Raw genomic sequence first — 19,702 nt, 5'->3', positions numbered from 1 at the left:
AGGGGGTAGTACTGCGTTTATTCCGTGTTTACCATCCACCAATAAGCTTTGAGGAGGAAGAAAACGTTCACCAATCAAAACAAAGGAATGAATTTCAAACGAAGCAAACCGAGTCACTGCCAGTACGGTCCTAGTCGGTTAGGCGCATTTAGTCTTTTAAATCTCATTATCAAATATGTAACAGGTTGTTTCTTGATTTTAGAGTTGATTGGTGACTTTCAAAAATAAAAAATGACAGAGGAGTCAGCTGTTAAAGTCTGCGTCCGCGTCCGTCCGCGTATTGCGAGGTAAGTTTTGAGCAAACAGACAGTTAAGTTTCAAATCTACAGCTGTTTTACCTCATGCTACCGCTAACTGTTGAAGTATTTTCACTAAGTCACTAAACGCATGTTTTTATTTTGTTGTTATGACGAACCTTAATGAAAGATACTTTCCAGTAAACAATAATTAACACCATTGCATGTATAACACTCTTTAAAATGCCATTTATTCGAGTTGTTTAGCTGTTAGCTGCCTGGTGACTTGATTGACATTTGAATAACAATTAAACGTTATAGTCCTTTATATTTCCTCTTGTGGTGTTTTTCACTGTTAGTACAGTGTTGTAATGAGAATGGCCGTTGCGTTGTCTCGTTTATAGTTAGTTACATAGTGAGACGTTGTTGAAGTTAATAAATATTCTGATCCATAACAAAGAAATACTCTAAATGTCATGTGTTTCCAGTCTGATCATCATTATGGGATTTTACATGTGTCCTCGATGGTTACACCTTTTTTTCTTATCTTGTGTTATTGTTCTTTTATTCAGTCAGAAAGAATATCTGGACTTAGACCTGGGTGTGATTGTCCCACTTTCTTTGTGGGAAGTAACTTTGTCCCAAATGTTTTGTCACTAGCAGGAAAACATCAGTAGAAATTATGGATGCTTGGTGTATGTAAATCATCTGTTTAGCTTTTACTGCAACAAACTGATTTTAATAACAAGCAACTAAATTTCAATGTCATTTTTTAGCCACAGAGACTAACTTAATTGTTTTTATCAAGCTATAATGTTACAACCATGTGTGTATCATTCTTATAGACGTGTTAGTAAGATCTGAAGAATGAGTACAAAATGGTTGAAGGGAGGTATGTGTACCTATTAGTGTGTGTTGATGCAAAGCTCTCACAAACATGCAAAGGTATCTTGATGTAGCTTCATTTCTCTTAAATGTATCTTGTTTTCTTTTCTTTCTTTTTTTTACAGGGAAGAAATTGCTGCATCAGAAAATGCAGAGCCTGTCCAGGTGTTTTGGAAAGCTGATAAGAGATCACTTCACATCAGATTGATGATGGAAGTTCCACCAAAAGCTTTAGTTTTGGTAGGATTTGAAATGTGTTTTCTGAATTTAAAGTAATAGTAACAGAAATGTACATTACGATCACCTTCTTCCTGTCTCGTTCCCAGACCGAGTGTTTACTGCTGAAGAAACAACCAATCAGCTGTATCAGGACATTGCAAAGCCTCTTGTGGTTTCCACGGTTGAAGGATACAATGGTATGTAATAGAGCATACAGTGAGATCCATGTCCTATCTCACTCATTGTATCATTGTAATTGCATGGTTTTATTTTCGTTTATATATCTGTTGTGTGCTTGTTCCACAGGAACCATATTTGCTTACGGGCAGACCTCTTCTGGAAAGACCTTCACCATGATGGGGAGTAACCATGTCCCTGGAGTTATACCTCTGGCTGTGGAAGACGTCTTCCAGACCATTAAAAATGTGAGAATTGCACTGTTTGAATCATGCTGCAGTTTGTTTTGTGCTCACTGCGTATTCTAAACTATTGGTTCTCTTTTACCTCAAGTTTCCAAAGAAGGAGTTTCTTCTCAGGGTGTCTTACATGGAAATCTACAATGAGACTGTGGCTGATCTGCTTGTTGACACCTGGAAAAGGAAACCCCTGGAAGTCAGAGAGACTATCAACGTAAGTAGATCATTGGGGTTTAATAGCATTTTCTCAAATATTGTCTCAATAAAACTGAAAAGTAACTTAGTAATATTTAAAGGCTAGGAGCATTCATGCATAGCTGCTTCATATAATCCTCGTTATTTAGTAATAATGAATACTGTGTACAGAAAAACATCTTTGTGGCTGATCTGACTGAGGAGCTAGTTACGTCCCCTGCTCAAGCTCTGGCCTGGATTCGGAAAGGAGAAAGTAAGATCCGAGATTATTCATGAGAACTAATCTTACACGTTTATGTAACAACTAATTTGTTATCTGCACATTGCTTCTTTTTAGAGAACCGTCATTATGGAAAGACAAAAATGAATGAGAGGAGCAGCCGCTCACACACCATATTCCGAATGGTAAGAAAAAAAACAACATACAGTCACTAACATGTTAGAATATGTGGAGGTCTGGATTTTTCATGATTTATTTTTCTTAGATCCTGGAGAGTCGAGTACGAAGTGACCCAGCATCAGGTGAAAATGCTGATGGAGCCATTATTGTGTCTCATCTGGTAAACTAGCTCCTTTCATTATTACTTTCATTATTTGTGTTCACTTTCTGTGTGTCATTGGTTGATTTGTAATGTTTTCTTTTTTGGTCAATACTTTATTTTCTAGAACTTGGTCGATTTAGCTGGATCTGAAAGAGCAAGTCAAACCGGAGCTGAAGGTGAGATGGAGTTGCTTATTGATTGAAGCCACATGAAATGTACAATAGGCTCGATATTACTGTGCAAACTACCAAGTGCAATGCCTTTTTTGTAATTGTTCTGTTTTTTATTTTTTGATGTCCCAGGTGCACGTTTCAAAGAAGGTTGCAACATCAATCGTAGCCTGTTCACACTCGGCCAAGTGATCAAAAAGTTGACTGATGAGACCCAGAAGTGAGTAAATAAGGAACCTTTTAAAAATATATTTATAGCTTGTGTTTTATGTCTTGATGTTTGCTTTAATTTCTTGGAGATGAGGTAAAGACATTTTATATTGCTTTATTGGAGCCACATCATATTATTCTCAACTGTAAATAAGAAAATTCTCTACATGAGCTTTTGATTTTTTTTGTTTGTTTGTTTTCATTAGCTCAACCACATTTGAGGAACAGTACTCTGCTCTTAACTGAACGCACAGACATTAGATTTATCTCATCTAACCCTAAATGTCAAAACAATGAACTATTCTTTAGAGTTTCTATTCAGGAGGTGGTAGTGGTAGAACTGCAGAAGTGGCCTTTCTCGTTGATTTGAAATAACTGCAGACTTGCATGGGATCACAGGAAAAATAAATGGAAAAATGGTTTTAAACATTGTGCTTATTGTTAAGTGTTGCTGCCATTTGATAAATATCATTCTGTGTCTTCAGGGGTTTCACCAACTACAGAGACAGTAAACTAACCCGCATCCTGCAGAACTCGCTGGGTGGGAATGCCAAAACAGTGATCATCTGCACCATCACTCCAGTCACCTTAGATGAGACCCTCAGCACACTGCAGGTTGGTGGATAATGCAGATATCTGTCTGACTTTTAAGAATTAGTGTTGTAACACATTGTTATGGTTCATTCTATCTCTTCCTACAGTACATTAATGTAGGGTGATAAGGTAAAATTAATGTGTCAGTTGAGCCTTATAATTGATGTAAAACATGAACCATTAGAGCAAACAATTTGCTGATTTGTTTTATTATTATTTTTTTTAAGTTTGCCAGCACTGCAAAGAAAATGAAGAACGACCCTCATGTGACGGAGGTCTCAGACGATGGGGCTCTGCTCAAAAGATATCGCAATGAAATTGTCGACCTGAAGCGACGGCTCCAAGAGGCAAGTGTCACTATTTTTGTCGTCCATCGTGTTCTGCTTGGCCTGAAGTTTTCAGTACACTGACCTGTGTGTGTTCCCCTGCAGGTTTCTTCAGTCACACAGACCACAGCGACTGAAAAGAAAGTTCTCTCCCAGCTCCTGCAAGAAAAGGATCAGCTCCAGAGAGAACAAGAGGACAGGATCAAAAACCTGACCAAACTGCTCGTCACCGGCTCAAACCTGGTCCCTGTTCATAAGGTAGCCGTGAAGGACATGAAGCTGTTGAATACAAACATCTCTGCGCAATCACAGCTAATGATGAGTTTTGTTTCTTTCTAAGATGCCAAAACGCAGAGTTACATGGGGAGGAAAGATGCTGAGACTCGTCCGTACAGCGGACTGTGACGATGGGTCGTCTGACCTTAGCTTTGCAGAATCTTTCGCCAGGAAGAGGAAAGCAGATCGCTCCTGCATGGAGCTGGGGGAAGGTAATAGCATTTTCAGCATTTCTGTGATGCTGATTTGATGCAGGAACTGCTTGCTGATAATTAGTTTAATGCACACTAAATTTTAACAGATGATGAGGAATTTGACACTCACTGGGAGATTCCTGATGAGCCGTCTGAAATGGAGTTAAGTCAGAACTCTGTGACTGTTCGAAGCTTTGGAGACAGGTGAATATCTTATGATTACTAATCCAAGATGAGACGTATTTGTGACGCCAATATCATGGTTTAAGCCTTGTTTTCTTCAACAATCCAGTTGAAAAAGCATCTTGTCTAATTATTGGGCGTGTGATAAAGTTCAATCACTGTGTTGCAGTTTTTGTTGTGTGTTGATGTTCATTACAATTAACCAATAATCATTGGTATGTTTCATTTTTGCTCCAGTCCCAGAGACTTTGTATCTCCCGACCGATTGCATGAGCTTTCGGGAAAATTGGCCAACCTTGAGCAGCAGCTGGAAATGGAGAGTCAACTTAAAGAGGAGGCCATGGCAAAGCTAGAAACATTAGATGGCAGAGTGGCAGAGCTGCAGGTGCAGCTTCAAACAGAAGTCCAGCAGAAACAAGAAGTCCTGGACAAAATGCAGACAACAGAACAGAGGGCAGCAGACCTGGAGCTGCAGCTGCAGCTTCAAACAGAGGCTCAACACAAACAAGACGTCTTTGACAAAGTGCAGCCGACAGAACAAAGTGCATCAGAGTTGGAGCTCCAGCTTCAAACTGAAGCCAAGCAGAAAAAGGAAGCATTGGAGAAGGTGGAGATGTTGGATTTGAGAGTGGCAGACTTGGAGAGACAGCTGGAAGACCAGAGCCGCACTCAGACTGAAACTCTTAACCAGGTATGATGTGTGTATTATACTGTAGGTTTATGAGAATACCGCCTCTTGATTCCTGTTCTGTGTTTGCTAGTTTCTTCAACACAGTAACCTTAACATCTTGTTTTCCAGATGAGACAAGAATTTGCTGACACCATCCAGCTTTGTGAAACGTTGGCTTCAGAGAAGGTAAAACTTTATAGAATTGGTGAAATATAGAGCGATTTCAAATTATCGAAATAAAAAACAATAATAAATGGTCAAGATTATCTGGGATTAAAGGCCAATTGCATGAAAAAGAGAACTATAATAAGGAAAAACCATTATTCATTTTGCTGGAAATGTGGCATGAGCGTCTCTACAAGGATAACAGGGTATTACATTTTATTTAAACTGCTTAATGCTGCTTAAATTGAGTTGGACTTGTGTGTTTGTAGGACATGGCGTTTGCTGAGCGAGACTATCTGAAAGAAGAGCTGGGGCTTTTCATAGAGCAGACTAAAAGTCTGGAGAAAGAGAAAGCTGCTCTTTCACAGGAACTAGAGGAGAAAAGGGAGACGGATGAGTTCAAATCTCTGGAGGAGGAATTCAGGAAGGAGCATGAGGTAATGTTGCTGATCTGGTTCCAGACTTTGACTTAGACCGACTTTAATGAGCCACAAGGGATATTAAATGGTCAAAGTACCTCCGTTGTTACAGAAAATGTTTTACACTGAGTTTAATTATTGTGTTTATTTATTTGTTCATACTGTGTGTGATCTTGCAGAATGAGTTGCAAAATGAAATATCTAGCCTGAAGAAGGCAGTGGAATCCTCTGAGCTCCAGTGTCTTCAGCTTCAGGTAAGATGACGTACTGACTAAGACTTCCTCATCATGTTATCAGTGTGTGTACAGTGTGTATAAGATACAAACCTGTGTTAAATGATATTTATACATCAGTCCACTGTTGTTTCAGATAGTTTCATGCCAGGATCATTTAGATCACAACAAATTAGTTTTTTTGGAATTGATGTGGTTCTCTGCCTGAATCACATTGACCAGAACAATTCAAACCACAATCATTGATGCACTACAAAATGTCCATAAAATTGTTTCCGTTTTTTAATAATATAAGTTTATATTTTGTGTTTCTCTTTCAGAGCAAACTGGAAACGATGTCTGAACAGCTTAAAAAGAAATCTGAATTTGCCGAAGAACTCCAGAGTATGGTATGTGTGTTATGTAACTGTGTTATAGCTCTTCACTAAAAAAGGTGAATCATGAAGCCAGTTACTAAAATTGTATTTTTCAGAGATATGCAGATGCTTTTACAGTTAGGCAGCGTGTGGCCTTTTGTATCAGTCAAGTTTACTGGAAATGGCTCAATACTCAAAATGGAATTTATAATTTGTAAAAAAAATATTAAGAAACTTTTAACTGTCTCCAGACAATGGTAGCTTGGATGCTAAAGTGTGAAAGTCAGTTACACATGTTGGAACATGGTGTTTTATTAAGCAGCCTAATTGTCTCCTGTTCTCCACAGAGCGGTAAGGACTTGGTCCAGGAGGTGGCGAAGCTTCGTCGCTCTCTAGATGATGCAGAGGGGATCAGCAGAGACACAAAGAAGGAATGGGCCGTCCTCCGCAGTCAAAAAATCGCTCTGGACGAGATGAATGTAAGTGGGATTAATACTTTTTTTTAAGGTGTATATTTTCCTCCCAGTCAAAATAAATCCAGCTGACAGAATTCAACCATGAAACTGTGGCAAAATGAGTTTGTTGGAATCAGTGAGGATGTGATGAATGCTCGGTATGTGGTCTGCTGTGTACTAGTGTTACTAAGACTAATATGTGTGTCTTTTTGTGCTTCTTGTTTTGTGTCATAATGTTCTCTCCAGGTGACTCTGGCTGCCAACCATGAGAGGATGGAGGCTGAGGTGAACAGCCTGCGTTTTCAGTTGGAGACGGAGAAGTCACGCTACAAAAAGATGCAGAGCGATCTCCAGAAAGAGCTGAACGTCGCTTTTGATGAGAACACCAAGCTCACCACTCTGCTAGACGGAAAAGTCCCTAAAAGTAGGTTTAACTCATGTAACTGAGCTTGTGAGTGCAGACATAAATCCTAGAACGGGTTGTAAGACATTCTCTGTCTCCAGACCTGATAGACAGCGTGGAACTTGAGAGAACCGTGGCCAGTCTGAACAAAGAGCTGACAGCGTCGCGTGAAGCAGAGGAAGCCCTCAGAGCTCAGCTGGAGGAGCTCGCCTCATATCAGGCTCTTCAGGAGGAGATGGCCAGTTTGAAGAAGCAGGTGAGTCCTCCAGACCTTCTCTGAAGACGCTGTCAGATACTGAAGCAACTGTTTAAATTCATGTGATTTTATTCTGTGTTGTTTCAGGTTTGTGACTTGACTGAGGAACTGAGCACTGTTCAAACTCAGAGGGACAACCTGCTCTCAGCTGAAGTTCAATGTCAGGAGGAGGCTCAGCAGCTCAGAGATTCACTGCAGGCGTCTCAGGATGAGATTGTCAGAGTCCAAGCAGAACTTAATGCTGCTGTACTGGGGGAGAAAGAGCTGAACCGGCAGTTCGCTGACGTAACGCAGCAGCTGGATTCTCTTCGCTCAGACCTGGAGCGATCTAATGCTGAGAGGAATCAGCTGATGGCTTCTGTTGAAGACAAGGACTTGAAGGTTAGATAAAAAATAGTGTTATTTTTCTTGGCACTGAAAACTCTACTTTAGGTTTTGATTTCTTTTCTGTTGTTAGAAACATGATCCTGATTGATCTTAGTTCTGCTGCCATTATCCAGTACGACTGGAGCTAGTACAGAAAAAATAGAAGCTAAAATAGTGAAAGAAAAACTACGTTATCATATTCAAGCTTCCCCTAGCGCTTGCTTCTTCCGTGTGTCGCACAACATTGTAGATCATGAAAAATACTTGTCAGTTGTTCTACACCAGCTCACTATTTATCATCTACAAGGATTCATAAACTGTCAACACCAAGGTGTAGTGATCTACGGATGGACTCTCATGCCCATAAATCTGCATTCATAAATTAATAAATGTGCCAGTTTATATACTGGCAGGCGACAAACGCTGCTGTCAGCTGCATCAACCTGACTGAACTAAAGTTTTCCTCCAGCTACTGAGATAAGTCATGAGGTCACACTCTTTCTCAATCAGCTCAATGAACAGAAATGTGTCCGAATCACTGAAATAATATCTCATGTTATACAGTTTCAAGCCTGACGCTTGAGGCTGCAAACAGAAAAACACGTAGCACTTCAGTATTACTGCCATGAAAGTAGCTTTACAATCGTTCTTCATTGTGTTTTCTCTTTAGCTTGAAGAGATTGAGCAGCACAGAGCATCGCTGGAAGGAAAAGTGAATGAGATGCAGCAGCTGATGAAGGATTTGGAGGAAAAGCTTACTCACAGTGAAGTATCCAGGAGCACAGAGGAGGAGATCAGCAAAGAGCTTCAAGAACAAGTATGACAGTGATGATATTTGCTTTTATTTCACTGGCTCAGAGAGCTGCAGCCATTAGTCCAACACCCAAAGGATGACTGACACTATTCTAATAATCACTTAAATCATTAAAAATTTTAATTTACGTCACTACTCACTAAATTAAATATGACCTAACTAAGCAATACTACTATTAATATAACCTCAAGTGTTCTTCTCTTAGGTGAATCAGCTGAATGAAGAGCTTCAGGGTGTACGAGCGGAGAAGGATGCTCTCCTGTCTGAGCAGAAGGCTGGAGGTGAGAGCTCTGCAGAGGAGGTGGAGAAGCTGCTGTCAACGGTTGCTTCTCTTACTGCAGAGAGAGACCAGCTCAAGCTTGACATGCAGGAAAATGTGGAGATGGTGAGTTGGCATATAACTGCAGATTTTGAAACGCTTTAAATTGAGTGACTGGCGACAGGTCTGTGTGTGTTTATATCACAAAAAATGTTTTTATCAAATAGATGATTGAGAACCAGGAGGAGCTGAGGACAGCCCTGGAGAAGAATCGTGAGCAGAGGCATCAGATCAAACAGCTGGAGGCTGCACAGTCGTCCGGACCGGATGGACATCACAGTGATATGAGTGGGCAGCTGGAAGAGCTGCAAACACATGTAAGGGTTTCTTAATATTTTAGAAATGTATCAAAATGAAGTCCTACATGGCACCTGGTAATTACAGTAACTTTGGATAGTAAAGTTAGAAAATACTCAAATATATATATGTTAGAGTTGAACAGATAAAAGACAAAGCCTGATCAATTTTCACAATGTTACAGATGAAGACTTTGACTGAAGAGCTTGAGAGTTTGCGAGCAGAGAGAGACAGTCTACTGTCTGAGAGGACAGGAGAGACTCAGTCCTCCACAGAGGACATGGACAACCTGTTAACCAGAGTGACGTCTCTCACTGAGGAGAGAGATCAGCTGCAGGAAATACTGGAGGGACTGAGAGAGGAGAAGAAGCAGCTCAGAGCAGAGCTGGAGGACAGAATGGAGACACTACAGACTGAGGTTTGGAGCTTGGTTTCACCTTTTCTAAAATAACACCTGGGTTTGGGTTGCACACATTAGAAATGAGACATTAACAGTTGTAGGCACAGCTGGACCAAAGAGATACTTTATTGATTCCTCTCTGTTTCCTTCCTCACAGACAAGAACTTTAACAGAGAAACTGCAGCTGACTGAAGCAGAGAGAGACAATCTACTGACTGAGAGGACGAGCAACACTCAGTCCTCCACAGAGGACATGGACACACTGTTGTCTAGAGTGACGTCTCTCACTGAGGAGAGAGATCAGCTGCAGGAAATACTGGAGGGACTGAGAGAGGAGAAGAAGCAGCTCAGAGCAGAGCTGGAGGAGAGAATGGAGATGGTTTGTTATCATTGTGTTTTGTTAGTTTTTTTTTTAAATGGAAGTATTGGCTCACGGTCTAAAAGAAACTGTAATTTGTTGTCTTGCACAGGTTGTACAAACCCACAATGGGTTCAACCAGCCAGAAAAAGTGATCTCAGAACTGCACGGCCCCGATGAGCAAGTAACCCAACTTCAACAAGAGGTGAAAACAGTTAAACTGAGACTGGTCTTATCTTCACGTTTCTTCTTAACAACATCCACATGCAGACACTTATCAACCTTGAATAATTGTTATACAGCAGCAGGACATAACCAAAAATACACAGAACTAGATCACCAATACTAAATTACTTGCCACTGAAAATCGTCTCCTCTTGTTTCGGTAACAGAAACTATGCAGCATGTTTAGAATAAGAGGCCTTTTCTAAATGAATGAATTTGTATGTTTAAATATTTGTCTTCAAATATTTACAGGTCCAAGAAGCCAGAGTTGACATTGTTCTCTGTTGTCAGTAATTAGAAAAATATGTGAAACTAATTAGTGGAAAAATACTTGAATTATGAACCATTTTGTTCTTCAGATGGAACAACTTCAGGCTGCTCTGCAGAACGTCACAGAGCAGAAGAGTCAGGTGGAGGGTGAACTGCAGCGCAGCATGGAGATGGTGAGTTTTTTATTTTTTTCCAAACTGAGTTCACTCCCACTTTTGTATACATTTTCACCATGGATGAATGGATATGAAATTTGCAATTACTACTTTAGGCTGCTGAGACTCAAAGCCTTCTACACGTGCTCCAAGAACAGCTCAATGAACAGAATCAAAGAAACGCTAACATGGAAAGAATAAGTCAAGAAAAGCAAGCTCAGCTTGAACAGCAGGTTTGTTTCTTGCTACGTCTTTCATTAAGCTGCAAGATTAGTCTCTTTGTAGCATTACTGAAGTGTGTTTTCTTATTTTCAGGTTGCAGAGACTAATTTACTTCTACAGTCTCTTCAAGAGGAGCTGCAAGAGCAGAAGCAAAATAAATCAGAGTTAGAAAATCTCTCTGAGCAGAAGCAGTCTGATTTAGAGAAACAGGTGACTTAAATGGTTTATGAAGGTTGTTTTTTTTTTGTTTTTTTTTAAAAGATCCTTCATCTGCAGTGTTCTGATTGCTAGCTGCAATTCATCCTTTCTCAACAGATAATGACTCTCAACGAGGAGCTTGCGGAAGCACGAGCAGAGAGAGATGCAGTGTTGGAGAAAGAAGCCAGCTGTCACACCTCCTCAGAAGAGATGGACACACTGTTGTCTAGAGTGACGTCTCTCACTGAGGAGAGAGATCAGCTGCAGGAGACTCTGCAGGGACTGAGGGAGGAGAAGAAGCAGCTCAGAGCAGAACTGGAGGAAAGAATGGAGATGGTAAAAAAAAACAAAAACATGAAGACTAAATTTTAATTCAGCTGTTTTCTTGGTGTTCTCATAAAATTGTATGGAGATTCAGCGCATGTTACGTGGTTTAGCTGATGTGTAGATGTCCTAGTACCATCTGCAAAGTGAATTCACCTGGATGAGTATAGTGCAGCATGTCTCAACGATGATCTAATAGTTATGATCAGATTCTACTCAAATATGCAAGAATGGAATATAAAAAGCTTAATTAGCCACATTCTGTGATTGATTTTTAAAGCCAAACGTCCTTTATTGTGAGATGTAACAGGAACCTGTTGAAAAGACTGAAGTCACAGTTTTAGAAGGAAAACATTCGTTGCCACCACAAACTCATGTCACTTACTCTAACCTTTAGATGCAGTGTGACTTACAGCAGCAGCTAAACTCTGAACCACAGTCACTGAAAGAAGAACAAGAGACTCAACAACTTGTGCAGGTTTGATCTTGTCGCTCTTACTCCCTGGTTATTTTAGTTTCCTCTTCATTAACAGGTCTCTTGAAGGAGACCAAACCAATGTCTGTGTTTCTCTGGACCAGAAAACATTGTTACATTGTAATGGAAATGTTAACGTATCTGTGCACTGTATTTCAGATCCAACAGCTGGAGGAGCATCTGGAGAAGACTAAAGAGGAGGTGACCCAGCTGAAGTCTGACCTTAAAGAAAACGTAGAACTGGTAAGTTCTTCCAATTTTCCTTCAGTTGCCGCAAGTTAAGTGTTTACTTTGTGATTATTAGAAGCAAGACTAACCCTCTTTAATGATAGGACTCTTTGTCGCTGTTATAGTAGACTTCTTCTTAATGAATCCATGTTGCTAAAACCTTACAGATGATCGAGAACCAGGAGGAGCTGAGAGAATCTCAGGAGAAGATCAGAGCTCTACAAGAGGAGATCAAGATGCTGAAGAATCAAAAGGCAGAGCTGGAGAACACACCAAGCAGTGGAAGTGATGCTGGGGATACCATCCAGTTACAGGAGCTTCAAGACCAGGCAGGACCACATTTACTTATACATGTTGACTTGTGGCCAGATGTTAGAACTTGAGGAAACTAGTTACTAAATATCACATTCATGTCTTTCTGATATTTACATTTACAGTTTGACTTATTCTCTTTTCTTTCGTCACAGATTCAGAGATTGACCAAAGAGCTTGAGAGTTTGCGAGCAGAGAGAGACAGTCTACTGTCTGAGAGGACAGGAGAGACTCAGTCCTCCACAGAAGACATGGACAAGCTGTTAACCAGAGTGACGTCTCTCACTGAGGAGAGAGATCAGCTGCAGGAAATACTGGAGGGACTGAGAGAGGAGAAGAAGCAGCTCAGAGCAGAGCTGGAGGACAGAATGGAGACACTACAGACTGAGGTTTGGAGCTTGGTTTCACCTTTTCTAAAATAACACCTGGGTTTGGGTTGCACACATTAGAAATGAGACATTAACAGTTTTAGGCACAGCTGGACCAAAGAGATGCTTTATTGATTCTTCTCTATGCTTCCTTCCTCACAGACAAGAACTTTAACAGAGAAACTGCAGCTGACTGAAGCAGAGAGAGACAATCTACTGACTGAGAGGACGAGCAACACTCAGTCCCCCACAGAGGACATGGACACACTGTTGTCTAGAGTGACGTCTCTCACTGAGGAGAGAGATCAGCTGCAGGAAATACTGGAGGGACTGAGAGAGGAGAAGAAGCAGCTCAGAGCAGAGCTGGAGGAAAGAATGGAGACACTACAGACTGAGGTTTGTGTTTGATAACGTTAGTTCTGTAAACAGTGACGACCTCACACAGGATCAAATCATTATTTTAGATGTAAGACAACGTGAGGTGCTCAGTTTATTTTAAGAGAAACAAATAATAATGTTTCTTCAACAGACGGCAGAGCTGAACATGACTCTACAGACTGTCACTGAACAGAAGAGGCAGCTGGAAGATGATCTGCAGCTGAACCTGAATATGGTGAGAGACATAGTCACTATGATTTCACTTCTAGTCATGGAGTTTTGGAGGAGGGGTCTTTAGGAGGACTGTTTCCTTATCCTGTTTATTTCTGCTCCTGATGACATCTGTCTGTCTCAAGGTGTCTTCAACACAAGAGCTCCTGAAATCTGTCCAAGAAGAACTGCATGAACAGAAGAACAGGAACTCTGACCTGGAGAAACAGAGTCAGGAGAAGGAGGGTTCTTCAGATCAACAGGTTTGTGTGTTTACCAGTGGTTCTTATAAAAGACTTGTTTTCAGAGGAACATTGTGACATTTCTCACTGCACTCTTCTTTTTTTGCAGATACGGGATCTGGCCGAGAAACTGGAGATTGTTGAAGCAGAAAGAAACCGTCTGCTCTCTGAGAAGACAAGCTGTCAGTCCTCCACAGAGGACATGGAGAAGCTGCTGTGCAGAGTGACATCCGTCACTGAGGAGAGGGATCAGCTGCAGGAGATAGTGGAGGGAATGAGTCTGGAGAAGAAGCAGCTCAGAGCAGAACTGGAGGACCGGGTGGCAGTGCTACAGGCTGAGGTTTTTGACAAATTTATTTCTATAAAACACGTACATGTCACTTTGTACATCACTTTACACAGAGTCGTTATAAACTGTTTTATGCCTCGGCTGGAGTTACAGAGACTTGAATGTTCGTTCTAACTGCTCCATTCCTCACAGATGGGAACTTTGACTCACAAACTGCAGATGATGGAGGCAGAGAGAGACGCTCTACTGTCTGAGAAGAATTCCAGCGCAGAGGAGATGGAGAAGCTGCTGTGCAGAGTGACGTCTCTCACTGAGGAGAGAGATCAGCTGCAGGAACTACTGGCTGGACTGAGTGAGGAGAAGACCCAGCTTAGAGCAGGACTGGAGGAAAGAATGGAGATGGTACAATTGTGCAATTATAAAATCATTAATAAACGGTGAAGAATAACTTGGATGAGCTTAAAGGCTCCTCGTACTGCTTTAATGTTCTCAGTTAAATTCTAACTTTCATCCAACGCCAGGTCTCGGCCATCCAGGAAAAGCTGAGCAAGCAGGAACAGTTGATCGAGCAGCTACAGTCTGATAGAGGAGAACAAGAGGGCAAACTGCAACAAGATGTAGGTTCAAGTCATTCACTGTCAAATTAGATGTAGTCGTTCATTTGTCACTTCTGTAACTGATACATGTGAATAGTGAAGACTAGAGAAAATAGACCAGTTTACCAGCACCTCTTAAGCTAATGTATCCAGGACACAGTGCAGATTTAAGGGGTGGGGGTGATGGATTATTGTAGTCTAGGTGCCATAAACTCCACTGGTTGGGAAATGACTGTGTTGTCGTTTCTTGTGCAGTTTAGGATTAACTTAAGGTGTTTGCTTTATTATGTGTATTATATGTTCCCTGAGACAGGAGTTTTCAGTTTTATGAATGAAAATGATCAGAGATACACATTTTTGAAAAAACTGTTTAGTGGTGTTTTTTTATTTATTTTTATAATTGCTCTTATACCGTTGATCTGCCATGTCTGGTCACAGTGATCGTCATTGTCTTTGTTGTTTTTTTACAGATGCAACAACTTGAGGAGCAGCTGCAAATGTTGAGGGGCAGAGAAGCTCAGGCTAAAGTTGAAGCAGACGTCTCACAGCAGGTTTGTCAACATCACGTGAGATGTTTTTTTAATCAAGCCCCAAATCCAGCCGAAAAACAGAAAGTTTCTTTACTTTTTTTTTTTTTTTTCTTTCAGTTGCTCAGTGAAGCAAACGTCACCATCTCAGCCCTCAGAGAGCAGCTCAGCAGCTTAGAGAAGGTCAGTGGAGCCAAAGAGGTGGAGTCATCTCGCTTGCAGGAGTCCACTGGGCAGCTTCAGGTAACACCAGCTATTATCTCTTTTAAAGAGTACAACCATACAGTATGAATTCATTCTAACTCTGATATAACTCGTCTCATATTATTATAGGAGTCCTTTGGAAGATTCCAGCACTTTATAGACACTTGTTCCAAGTACAACTCCACAGCTCTGAACAATGTGTTGAGAGTCCAGTGTTCCCTGAAGCACACTATACTGGCCTCTCTCCCAAAACCCACCATGGAGGCCTACAATGCTGTCTGTCAGCTGGGACTACAGACTGTACAGACTCTCATAAAAATCAAAGTAAATATCAACACGTCTTTGACAGTTGAAATTTGTGCGATATGTTACTTTAGATTCATATTAACTGTAAACTCCCTGTGTCTCCAGGAACAAATACATGTGCGAGCTCTGGGCTACAAGAAAATGTTCGAGAAGTTGGTGAAGAAAGATTTGGCTGTTTTTGAAGAGAGGCGGCTGCAGGACGTGCTGCTCTCCAGAGAGCAAGCGCCGAGCTATTCAGTCAAAGATGACTTCCACACGGTGTGGGAACGCAGACTGACCGAGCTCCTGGACAAAAGACAGTTTTACCTGCAGGTGAGCGCCACTGATCAGTCCACGCAATAAGATTTTTCTTGAGTCTTATTTAGACTCAATTAACATAACATACAAGGTGGAGAGTGTCATAGTTATTCTGCTTCTCTGTAAATTGTCATCATTGACCAGGTAATTTGGTGATATCTAGCTAAACAGTTAAGTTCATGAAGAGTGTAGTAGTGAGCAGGAGACATATTCCTCTATGACTCTCTCCTCTTCATCAGTTTACATCCATCTCTCCATCGCTACTGTGCAAAAACCTTATGCTGACTTTATGTTTGCAGAAAATGCCCGTGATTCTGGAGAAGCTCTGGGCCAACTTTACTTCTTACCTCAGTGAGCTGAAAGCTGAGATCCAAGAGAGGGAGACGTTCAGAGAGCAGCTGCAGAGCTTAATCGCCAACCAGTCAATCAGCTTCAGTGACCTGGACAAGCTCCTCAGCCAGGAGCTCAAGCGCAGGTCTGCAGTGGGACAGAGCAAGATGATGCCTCTACAGGTACAGTGTAACACTGAAGTTTTTTCCTTTTCCTTTATCTACTTCCACTATTAACATTGTGTTTCTTTCGTTGTCCCTCCCGCAGGACGTCATCGATGAGCAGAGCTGTTTGTTTGAAGAGGTCAAGCAGCTGGAGGCTCAGACGGAGTCTCAGCTCAGAGAGGAGAAAAGCAAGAGTTTCACTCTGCTGCAGGCACTAGAGGGCGCTCCTCTAAAGAGTGAACTCTCCCTGCTGAAGGACAACCAACAACTTGTTATTCAGCTCCAGGAAGCTGAGGAAAAAGTCAAGGTTCGTCTGAAATATCTGTGTCAAGCGCTTTCTTTCTTAGCTTTATAACTCACAGACCCGTAAATATTAGATCATCAAATGTGGATTAATCTGCCACTAAAAATGAGGTGAAGTAGGAACCGATCTCTATGTGTCTGTTAGTTTACAGTGACAGATGCTTTTGTTATTGATTGTACAACAGGTTCTGCATGCACAAAATGAGCAGCTGGAGGAAGCTCATATCACTGCCAATAACAGCCTGTCCAACCATAAACGGGCCACCCAGCTCCTCCAGACTGAGCTTCAGGACAGCCGGGCTGTAGTGGAGGAAAAAGAGGACACAATTCAAACCCTGAAATGCAAACTACGAGAGTCTGAGGTACGTCTAAAGATGTAGCCTTTGCCTCATCATAACACTGGTTTTGCTTCAAATTTGATTCTTTGATAATATTTTCTTTTTCTGATCCAGAAAAAAGCACCACCCAGCGCAGTGGAGCTGGAGAAACTTCAGAATAAGCTGTTCCAAATGGAGGTGAAGCTCAGTTCAGCCTCTGATGAGCACAAAAAAGAGTAAGAGAATTTTTTTTATTCATTCAGACAGTTTTGTTTCGTCCTCTGAGGTTTCCAAAGTCTGAGGGTGATTGTGTTAGAAATGGTTGAGTTAACATTAGCTGGGAGTCTGGATAAGATTATACTGCAAGATGTTCATTTCATCTCTTTGATGACTGATTGTTCTCATTCAGGATCGACAGGATGACCACACTGCTGAGTGAAAAAGAAGATTCACTGAGGAAGCTAAAGGAGATTTTGAGGAAATCACAGCAAGGGGAGGAATCATGTAAGTCAGCACAAAGTTGTTTTATTCTTGTGATATTTGAAGGTTTGTCATCAAAGTGCAAGGGTTAAACATGTCTCACATCTCTTCTGAATACATTAGCAAGAGGTAAATGTACAAATAGAGAGTAGCACTAATGTTGCTGTGTTGAAATCAGTCCTGCAGGGTGAAGACCTGCATGCCAGACTGACCCACCCCAGAGGTCTGATGACCAAGAGCAGCGTTATGGTGGAGAAGACCAAGCTGGAGGAGGAGATCAAGCAGCTTCAGCTGAAAATCACTGAGCTGGAAAGGTAACAATGACCAAGAAATAATGAGAAGGAGTTGTGTTTTTTTGCAGTATTTGCTCTGTCCATCTACGTGTAGATGAACACAATGTGTAATTATTATGTTAGGGCAACAAAACAAGAACCTCACATCACATAGTTGACACATTGCTATGAAGCAGTTAAATGGAGGTAGAGACGGTTCACGTGGCCCTTTGTTCCTGCTCTGACCTCTGCCCCTCTGCGTCATCAGCGTGGTGTCCAGTCAGCAGGTCGAGATCAGCAAATGGAAGAACAGAGCCTTGAAGCTGAAGGTGAAGAGCAAAACTGAGCTGGAAAAGCCTTCATCGCAGTGCACCCCCACCAAGAGGCCTCTCCTCATGACCTCCGACGCCTCAGACCTCCTCAACTCACCCAAAAAGTTTCTGGTTGCTTCCAAGAAGGCCCTGGACTCTCCAGGAAACATTATGGACTCCCCCAGGAAGCTGCTGGCGTCCCCCAAGAAGGGTCTGGACTCTCCAAAGGTCTCCCTGCTCGACTCCCCCAAAAGCAGAATCTTTGACATGGGTGGAAGCTCAGAGCTGCTGTCCAGAACCTGTCCCAAGCAGTTTTTTGATAACTCCAGCCTTGGCACCGTTCCAGGTAAGCTACACTTTTAAATATGTGTGTGTGTCACTGTCTTTATTAAAACGTCTTCATGTCATAAAGACAAGGGCTGTTTGTTTTACCAGAAGTTTCCGATGTTCCTGACACGCCTGAGGCAGAGAAGGGTAACAGCAGCTGTAATATGTTGTGTGTGGGCAGTCACAGTGTGTGGGTGCACTAACAGGAGCATGGGGTGATGGGACCCGATGAGGGACGGTCTGATCTCACATTTAAATAACGTGGAAATCAATGTAAAATATAACCTGAACAACCTCATTAGGTTGGACAGAAACTTTAAGAAGCACAAGATTTAGTCTTTCAGTGATTCCCCCAAGATTAATCGAAATAATATATAAATAATATATAAATAATATATAATGCACTATACACAGCTGTCGATTGTGATGATGTATGACACTAAACACCTTTCTAATATTTAGCGCACCCTTAATATGAACGGGCTCGGCAAAATTAATAAACCACATACGTAAAACTCTAAACTTTATTTTCTCCACCCATTTTTATCTATTAATATATGACACAAGTTAAATGATGGAAAAAATGAGAAGGAGTTTATGTTTGAATGTGGACAGGAAGTGGTTCATTGACACTGGGTGACAAATACACTTACAACCACTGTTGTGTTGAATCATGGTAAATAATTTGACTCTCACAGGTGTTGGTTGGTTTAAAGGTGTCCTGTGGAGTTTTCTGATATCAAGAAAATTGTTATTTATGTTCATAATGCAAACTGCATTGTGTTGACTCACTCCTGCAGATCTTTGCACATTATCCTACAGGATCTCCACAGGAAACCTTTGTGAATATTACACAGATGAGCGTTTTCATGTCACTTGAGCTCCGATTTGTCTGATGAAAGTCTTGTGTGTTGCAGATGCTGCTGTGGGTGCAGACAGAAAGGAGTGGTGGTCCCCAAAGTCTCCAAAACAAGATGAAATGTGTAAAACCCAGTGAAATGATTCACACTCGCAATACTTTTTAAATCTTCTTTTAAGTGTTTTTCACCCTCTCTGTCTAGTGTTTTATTCCTTTATTCTGTCGTTTTAAATAATAAAAATTCTCTTGACAAAGTTATTAACTCAAGTGTCTCATTTAATCAGCTGATCTTGTTTTCACGAGGCAATGTTGTGAAGGACAAGATGTGATAATGATTTTTTGGTCACACATAGGACAGAGCGTTTTATAGAAACCTACATTAAAGGATAAATGACTGGATCTGTGTGAAATAATGTTTAATGTTTTTATACCTCTAAATAGACCTTGTTTGTTCGGTATGGGCCTGTTCAGGCTCTGGATTAAGATCCGATCACCAGTCAGATCTAATTTTTTTCACTCTGTGTTTTCACTCTATGCAAATAAAGCCCAGTATTAT

The 19,702-nt window shown here is 41.2% G+C and overlaps 1 protein-coding gene across 1 annotated transcript; it reads left to right on the top strand.

Annotated features, from left to right (window-relative positions):
- Nucleotides 1-112: 112 nt before the first annotated feature.
- LOC125006961 (centromere-associated protein E-like) lies at nt 113-19,408 on the top strand. Its single transcript, XM_047583497.1, is given in 58 exon segments — nt 113-287; nt 1,247-1,310; nt 1,313-1,361; nt 1,448-1,537; nt 1,647-1,765; nt 1,851-1,970; nt 2,123-2,204; nt 2,289-2,356; nt 2,437-2,511; nt 2,618-2,669; nt 2,796-2,883; nt 3,359-3,488; nt 3,695-3,814; nt 3,899-4,051; nt 4,134-4,281; nt 4,371-4,467; nt 4,684-5,137; nt 5,246-5,302; nt 5,551-5,718; nt 5,880-5,954; nt 6,254-6,322; nt 6,637-6,768; nt 6,991-7,168; nt 7,249-7,403; nt 7,491-7,784; nt 8,440-8,586; nt 8,789-8,968; nt 9,070-9,219; nt 9,384-9,617; nt 9,757-9,978; nt 10,070-10,162; nt 10,542-10,625; nt 10,724-10,840; nt 10,923-11,039; nt 11,145-11,363; nt 11,749-11,829; nt 11,986-12,069; nt 12,222-12,383; nt 12,522-12,755; nt 12,897-13,130; nt 13,264-13,347; nt 13,469-13,585; nt 13,674-13,904; nt 14,046-14,255; nt 14,375-14,470; nt 14,920-15,000; nt 15,097-15,219; nt 15,310-15,504; nt 15,592-15,798; nt 16,083-16,295; nt 16,381-16,584; nt 16,766-16,942; nt 17,033-17,133; nt 17,307-17,401; nt 17,556-17,691; nt 17,918-18,306; nt 18,396-18,434; nt 19,205-19,408. Coding segments are annotated over 58 exon segments (8,229 nt in total). The 5' UTR covers nt 113-231; the 3' UTR covers nt 19,285-19,408.
- Nucleotides 19,409-19,702: the final 294 nt, after the last annotated feature.

This window comes from Mugil cephalus, chromosome 4 (genome assembly GCF_022458985.1).
Source record: "Mugil cephalus isolate CIBA_MC_2020 chromosome 4, CIBA_Mcephalus_1.1, whole genome shotgun sequence".
In the NCBI taxonomy this organism is placed as follows: Eukaryota; Metazoa; Chordata; class Actinopteri; order Mugiliformes; family Mugilidae; genus Mugil; species Mugil cephalus.
This window is presented reverse-complemented; position numbering and strand designations above follow the sequence as displayed.